The sequence below is a fragment of the Monopterus albus genome, unplaced genomic scaffold, assembly GCF_001952655.1.
Source record: "Monopterus albus unplaced genomic scaffold, M_albus_1.0 scaffold268.1, whole genome shotgun sequence".
NCBI classification, from domain to species: Eukaryota; Metazoa; Chordata; class Actinopteri; order Synbranchiformes; family Synbranchidae; genus Monopterus; species Monopterus albus.
In genome coordinates, this window is record NW_018128148.1 from 434,927 (window position 1) to 442,953 (window position 8,027).

General features: G+C 42.5%; 1 protein-coding gene across 1 annotated transcript in view; it reads left to right on the forward strand.

Annotated features, from left to right (window-relative positions):
- LOC109972732 (zinc finger protein 708-like) overlaps window positions 1-8,027 on the forward strand; it is a 13,655-nt gene that overhangs the window by 4,385 nt on the left and 1,243 nt on the right. Inside the window, exons 3-7 of the mRNA XM_020621825.1 lie at window positions 1,944-2,359; window positions 4,621-4,690; window positions 6,660-6,723; window positions 6,814-7,422; window positions 7,560-8,027. Coding sequence (XP_020477481.1) covers window positions 1,944-2,359; window positions 4,621-4,690; window positions 6,660-6,723; window positions 6,814-7,422; window positions 7,560-8,027 — 1,627 coding nt within the window. The remainder of the gene's footprint in view (window positions 1-1,943; window positions 2,360-4,620; window positions 4,691-6,659; window positions 6,724-6,813; window positions 7,423-7,559) is intronic.

An 8,027-nucleotide genomic window follows, 5' to 3' on the forward strand; every position in this document is an offset into this window, starting at 1 on the left:
CTCTGTCAGAAAGCCAAGTCTCGGTGAGAACTAGAGCACAGCATTCTCTGATTTCCTGTCGTGCTGTAATCCTAGCCTTTAGCTCGTCCAGTTTGTTTTCCAGAGATTGTACGTTAGCTAGGAAGAGGCTGGGTAATGGCGGTCGGGTAGCGCAAGCTTTTAGCCTAGCATGGAGTCCCCCTCATTTGCCCCGCTTGCATCTCCCTCTCCGGGTCGCTCTCCTGATTTCAGCCTGCTCGCTTGTGCCTGGTGCTCTGGGGGCTCCCTGGGGTTGATGGTGATTGTCGTCGTTGCTGTTGTTGTTGCTGTTGCGGACAATGAGTTGTAGCTCCGGTGGTATGAAACCAGTAAATTCCCAGCGGCTTTGTGAGTTGGCGATATCCAGCAATGCCTGTCTGTTGTATGTAAGCAGTGCATGACATTTGTGCACTGCAGAAAAAGTAAAAAAAACACAAAAAAGAAGAAAACTAAGAAAAAGCCAGCATTTGAGAGTGGAACACGCAAACACGTGCGCCTTGGTGGGTGCCATGTTTGTTTTTGGGTCTGTCAGGTTTTCTGAAATTGAACATGTCAAGGTGTCGTCACAGAGCACCTCACCCAAGTTGAACTTCCTTAACTTCAGTACAGTGCTCAGCTTGGCGCCACATATAGAAATGAATGGGTTTGATAGCAGAGCGCAGCACCCACCGTGTCCTATCTGAAAATGCATCTCAATGCATTTTTACACAAGTCTATGGTAAAATACATAATCCCACCAGGAGAATTCTCTAGGAGAACAGAATTTAGTGCCTCTAAATTCTCTCTAACACTGTGGCATCCCTAGACCAACCTTCATTAACATAGAAACAGATTCCACCTCCTCTCGCCTTTCCAGATAATTCCTTCACATGGTCTGTAGATCTAAAATCTTGGCAGCTGGGATCAAGTTGTTGAGCCACGTCTCAACAAAGCATAAAGCCACGGAATGTGAAAAGTCAGAAGTAGTCCAACTGACAAGAAGCGATTCATCCATCTTGTAGCTTTACCAGGGCGTTTGCGCACCTCCCCCTCTGGCGGCTCCTCACAGTTCCAAAAACCGCTGCTATACCACTTGCTAAAATGTCCAAACAGCTTTTACTATTGGTAAAAATTGGAGAAAAGATGTTCAGACCGAGCTGTCAAAGGTTCAAAAATATATACAAGATCATGATAAACGGTAATATAAAAATAGCAAAAGATTGCCAATAGAAAAGATAATAAATCTGAAGGCATAACTACAATAAATATACTATGTTAAATGATAGCAGTGGGCTTGATTCAGTCCTATATCGGTATCGGGTCCGATATTAAAGTCATTCACTCATTGGATATCAGACGGACCGGGCTGATCCACTTAACAATCCATATTCCAGTCTGCAGCTTGTGCCTGTCATAACATAACATGAGACATGTCACCGATCCAGATTCCATTCCACATCTTAAAATAAACCCACAACAACCTCAGTCTGAGTGAGCAAATAACATTAGCTGTTGGTTTGACTAAAATATCGTTTGTTTGGAGGTATTTTAGTCTGGAAACTCCAAAAGCGAGACCGCTACGTGTAAAATGTAGCGCCAGCGTGCCAAGGGGTGGAAGTACGGTTGTGTCATACAATACAACCAATTTAATCAAGCAACTGCAATGCATAAACATCCAGCAGACAATGGCTACAGTTGCTCATCTTCATTATTTTGGTAGTAGGCTCATTTCATGTTGTCTGAACTTTAAACCAAAAATGAATGAATTTTCCCTAAAAACATAAAAAGTTGTGGAAAGTGATCTGGCAGGAAAGCTGGTTTTATTTGTGCTTAACAGCATGTAACATTTTTTGCATCACTTGATATTGATATATTATTTGATATTTACTGTGTCACTTTTTTTCTTTATGTTTTGACATATTTGTATTGATGAGCAAATCTTCCAGATGGACCCTCTTTGTCACTCGACACCAACCAACCAGCTGCTGACCCTGCCGCTCTGGCCGTGGCCATCCTCAACTCGACCAAGCCAAGCGCTGGCAGCCCCCAGGTCCCTCTGGTCATCATCAGCCAGCCACTCCACAGACCAGTCACAGGTCAGAACAGCCCTGCCCCTCAGGTGCTACAGGGGAAACCAGATCAGAACAGCACTGCTGCGAGACTGGGTGACATTCAGACTGGGCTGCTTTTAAAAAAGATCCCGAGATCCACAGACTTTGAAGAAGCACCTGATTTCATCCAGTCCTCATCACATATGACATTAATTCCAGTGGCTAATGATCAGCCAACTAGTGACCCCACAAATATATCTGCGACAGTCAGTGAAGACCCATCCACACCTGAAGCAGAGCCAGCTGTGGATGTAAGTTTCATAATCAGCACTGATCAATATGGAATGCTTGGTTTATACAGGTGCTGGTCATATAATTAGAAATGATCAAAAAGTTGATTTATTTCACTAATTCCATTCAAAAAGTGAAACTTGTATATTATATTCATTCATTACACACAGACTGATATATTTCAAATGTTTATTTCTTTTAATTGTGATGATTATAACTGACAACCAATGAAAATCCCAAATTCGGTATCTCAGAAAATTAGAATATTACTGAATACCAATACAAAGAAAGGTTTTTAGAAATCTTGGCCAACTGAAAAGTATGAACATGAAAAGTATGAGCATGTACAGCACTCAATACTTAGTTGGGGCTCCTTTTGCCTGAATTACTGCAGCAATGCGGCGTGGCATGGAGTCGATCAGTCTGTGGCACTGCTCAGGTGTTACGAGAGCCCAGGTTGCTCTGATAGTGGCCTTCAGCTCTTCTGCATTGTTGGGTCTGGCATATCGCATCTTCCTCTTCACAATACCCCATAGATTTTCTATGGGGTTAAGGTCAGGCGAGTTTGCTGGCCAATTAAGAACAGGGATACCATGGTCCTTAAACCAGGTACTGGTAGCTTTGGCACTGTGTGCAGGTGCCAAGTCCTGGTGGAAAATTAAATCTGCATCTCCATAAAGTTGGTCAGCAGCAGGAAGCATGAAGTGCTCTAAAACTTCCTGGTATACGGCTGCATTGACCTTGGACCTCAGAAAACGCAGTGGACCAACACCAGCAGATGACATGGGACCCCAAACCATCACTGACTGTGGAAACTTTACACTGGACCTCAAGCAACATGGATTCTGTGCCTCTTGTGCAAGGTGTCAATGGTTGTCTTTTGGACAACTGTCAGGTCAGCAGTCTTCCCCATGATTGTGTAGCCTACAGAACTAGACTGAGACATTTAAAGGCCTTTGCAGGTGTTTTGAGTCAAATAGCTGATTGGAGTGTGGCACCAGGTGTCTTCAATATTGAACCTTTTCACAATATTCTAATTTTCAGAGATACCGAATTTGGGGTTTTCATTGGTTGTCACAATTAAAAGAAATAAACATTTGATATATAACAGTCTGTGTGTAATGAATGAATATAATATACAAGTTTCACTTTTTGAATGGAATTAGTGAAATAAATCAGCTTTTTGATGATATTCTAATTATCTGACCAGCACCTGTATAATGTCAGTGAAGATGTCTAGTGATGTCAGACAGTGGCACCTGTTGGTTAATTAATTTGTTTATTGTCCCCAGCTGCAGAGATCCAGCTTTATACCACAGACTTTTTTCTCATTTCCCTTCTGGTTTATGTTTTTGCCGGCATTTGTTGGTTTGTTAAAACTCAAAAAGTAATAAACGGACTTTGATGAAATGTGTTGGAGAGCTAGGGTATGGGTCACGGAACACTGGATTGGACTTTGGTGCTGAGCTGTATCATAATTTGGATACAGGAATATTTTAAAGATTATTCACCACTGAGTGCTGGAAAGGCTGCTGACTGTATGAGAGCCCCGTTTTGTCTGAAGTGCAGGTTAGGGTTATGGGGTTAACACTCAACCCTAATACCTAACCCTTCAGCCTCGACCGGTTGGGGTGAGTGGATAGAGGAGAGAGAAAATAAAAGCATGAGGACAGTCTGTAAAATGTCAGGAAATACTGAAGAATGCATATTACAGTGTAAGATGACCCATTTTTTTATAGTGGCCTCTACTAAAGATTCTGATCCACTTGAATGTGAAATAAGAAGGCCACCCACCAAGAGCCCAGGTCTGTTGGAGTTTTTCCCCACTGTTGCCAAGTGCTGCTCAAGGGGGATTTGTTGGGTTTCCTCAATAATAATAATAATAATAATAATAAAAACAATAGTTAGTTCTAGACCTTACTATGTAAAGTGTCCTGAGCTGTTGCTTGTTTTGATTTGGTGCTATACAAATAAAATTAATCACTAAAGGATAATCTCTGGGTTTCGTCTGAGTGTGCTGATTATCATTTGAACCTTTCATGGCTGTTGGAATCAGCAGGTAAAAAAAACTATAAAAAATTCATGCTGAGCACAATTAATTGCCACTGATTACAGTCATTTAGTTGTTGATACTAAACATGATTAATAATGCAGTTCTCTATTGGATAATATGGCATATTGAGCATTTTCCAAGCAGGTTTCTAATGTGTCACAAACAGGACTGATTATTTTTACTCTACAATCTGTAACAGGAGAATTACTGCTGTTCTCTGTTTGTCAGGAACCACAGATGAAGGTGGAATCTGTTGAAGAGACATCTGAAGACCTGACATTCACTGAGAACCAACCAGGTGAGACAGTTAGCAGTCTGAGAGGGCTTTACGTTTTATTAAGTAGAAAATTGTGTGATTCAGATGTTTTAGTTTCCACTTGTCTGACTGTTGGTGGAAACCAAATATTTGAGAATATCAAATAAAAGGAGGTTAACTGAACAGGTCACAAAGAAATGTGGAAGAAGCCCAGAGCCAATCTGCTTCTAAAACATTTTTGTAAAACTAAAGTCTGATTTTATCAAACACCGTTAATTGAATTTCAATTCAGTTCTATTCTGTTTGTATAGTGCTAAATCAAAACATCTCAAGGCACTTAACATAGTAAGGTCTGGACCTTACAATGCTATAATTAATCATTTATATGTTAAATCCTGGTTTGTCCAGGAAGCAACATATGAGCCCCAGCTGGAATGGAAAAAGTATTTTCGTTTCGTATTAGTGTGTAATTGGAATGATGAACAGTCCAAGGTTGCACATAAAAATAACCAAAATTACTCTCTAGACTAGGCACGGGCAAACTACGGCCCGTTAGGCTTTTTAATCCAGCCCGCCGAACTTGTCCAAAATATATTATTAAGTTACGTTATCATTAAACCTCATTCGCTTTGCCTTTTCCCTGCAATGCCCGCATTTCCCCCAGTAGATGGTAGATCACTGCATCGTTCATCATGAATCTCTGTGTAAGTCCAGTGTGAATACAGTCGTAAAACCTAACTCTATATGAGCCAGGAGGACCTCAGTACCATCAGTTTATTACATTCCTGCAGGAAACCGATGCGGATCACCAGGACTTACTTTACCACTCTTCAACACTTCAACTCTTTACCATTCTTTCAACAATGACAATACCTCAAATCCTATAAATCTGAATATGAAAGTGGACAGCACAACGAACTGCAACGGCATTAATTGATTTGAATTTCTCCTCCATAAACAGGAAAACAATGGTATATGTAGTGATGAAAAGAGATGTTTTCAGGCCCAAATACAATAACTTTGGTTTTGTTGGAGTTTAGAAGTAAGAGATTACAAGTCATCCAGGCCTTTGTCTTTAACACGTTTTAGGTTTGACCAACTGATCTGATTCATTCTGTGTTTCTCCTGATAATATTGCCTAAAGGGAGCATGTATAAAATCAATGGTGTCAAAAGCAGCACTGAGATCTAAGAGGACAAGTATGAAGACGAGTCCTTTGTCCGAGGCTAGGAGAAGATCGTTGGTGACTTTCACCAGTGCGGTTTCTGTACTATGATGGACTCTAAATCCTGACTGAAAATCCTCAAACAAATCATTCCTGTGCAAGTGGTCACATAACTGCTTTGCAACAGCTTTTTCCAGAATTTTAGAAATAAACGGGAGATTGGATATTGGTCTATAATTAGCTAGGACACCTGGGTCAAGAGTAGGCTTTTTGAGTAGAGGTTTAATTACTGCAAGTTTAAAAGCCCGCGGAACATAGCCTGTTAATAGAGAGAGGTTAATCAGATCTAGTATGGACGTGTTGATTAGATTAACAGCCTGGTCGGGATGGGGTCAAGGAGACATGTTGATGATCTATTAGTCAGTCTTTAATGCAAACTTAAAACTTTGAAATGCAGGGGGTTAGGGGTTATGTCAGAAAAAAGAAAATCTGTAAAAATGTACCGTATTTGACAAAAACAATCAATTTCTGTCTGGATATAGCACAGAGCAAAGAAACAAATGAGATGGGTTCTGAAAGGTGGAGAGAGAGTTTGTTTATTTTGGTTTTTAAAACAACAATAGAAGAAACAGTGAGTGGTCCATAAACAGTCCATGTTTATAGTGATGCACAGCATATATTTGTTTACATACTATACACTGTTTAGGATCATGTTTAATTTCAGTCCTCTGGCACTCAGAATCTTTAGTCTGTATTAATGTTTGTAATCTTATCAGAGATGGGACAGTTTCCCAAAGCATCTCGCTGTTTCTCTGATGTCCTGTGTTTAACTGTGTTTCTCTGCAGGTCTGAGTGAGGAGCAGAAGCAGGTGGAGAGGAGGAGGAGGAGGGAGCTGTACAAAGAGAAGAGGTTTTTCTGCGATTTCTGTAACAAAGGTTTTCATCAGAAACACCAGCTGAGGAAACATGTGTCCTGTCACCTCAAACCTTTCCCCTGCAGCTTCTGTGATAAAGGTTTCTACAAGGCAAAGACTCTGCAGAAACACCAGCTAATCCACCGGCTGAGGGAGGCTCAAGAGAACGACCCAGACAAACTGCTACGGTGTGACCAATGCGACAGGAAGTTCAGACTGTTGCGGCAGCTCCGAGTCCACCAGGCGTCTCACCGACTGGAGAAATCACCACTGAAGTGCCACGCCTGTGACCGCACCTTCACCACCTCCAGTGCGCTCCGCTACCACGAGGTGTCACATGCCCAGGTCAAGCCCTTCATGTGTGATGTTTGTGGGAAGAGTTTCACCAGGAAGAAGAGCCTTCGAGAGCACCAGACGGTCCACACCGGTGCCCGGCCCTACTCCTGCCAGACCTGTGGCAAGAGCTTCTCCACCACTAGCAATCTGCGTGTCCACAAAAGGTCGCACTCAGAGGAGCGGCCGTTCAAATGCAGCGAATGCGACAAGGCCTTCAAGTGTAAGATGGGTCTGCTGCAGCACCGCGTGGTGCACTCCGGAGAGAAACCCTTTATGTGCCAGACCTGTGGACTGAGCTTTGGACTGAAGTATAACTTCCAGAGACACCTACGGCTTCACAGTGGAGAGAAGCCCTTCAGGTATGTACACACACGAAACATATACAACAAAACAGGAAGTAAATGAGGAAATAAAGAGAGTAAAACAAACATCACAGATAAATGTTTTTTATTCTACCTTCAACCTCTCCTGTATCTTCTCCTTCTCTGTGTCTCAGGTGTGATAAATGTGGGGAAGGATTCACAGGGACCTGGGCTTTGAAGACCCACATGCTAGTTCATGGTGTGGAGAAGCCGTTCATGTGTGATCTGTGTGGGAAGACATTTTTCTATAACTGTCAGCTCCAGAAACACCAGCAACTGGTCCATATCAGTAAAGACGGGGGGAAGGATGGAGGAAAGGTCGGAGTGACGAGGAGACGGAGGTCGAGCGGAGTCAAACCATTCAGCTGTAAAATATGTCTGAAGAGCTTCAGTAGCAGCACCACACTGAGGACACATGAGAGGAGCCACGCTGACAGCAAAGAGTTCACTTGTGACACCTGCGGGAAGTCCTTCCACCTGCGACACCTGTACCTATACCACCTGCGGCAGCACAGCGGCGACTGGCCGCATGTCTGCAGTGTCTGTCAAAAGGGTTTCCTGCTGTCATCGCAGCTGAAGCAACACCAGCTGCTGCACACCGG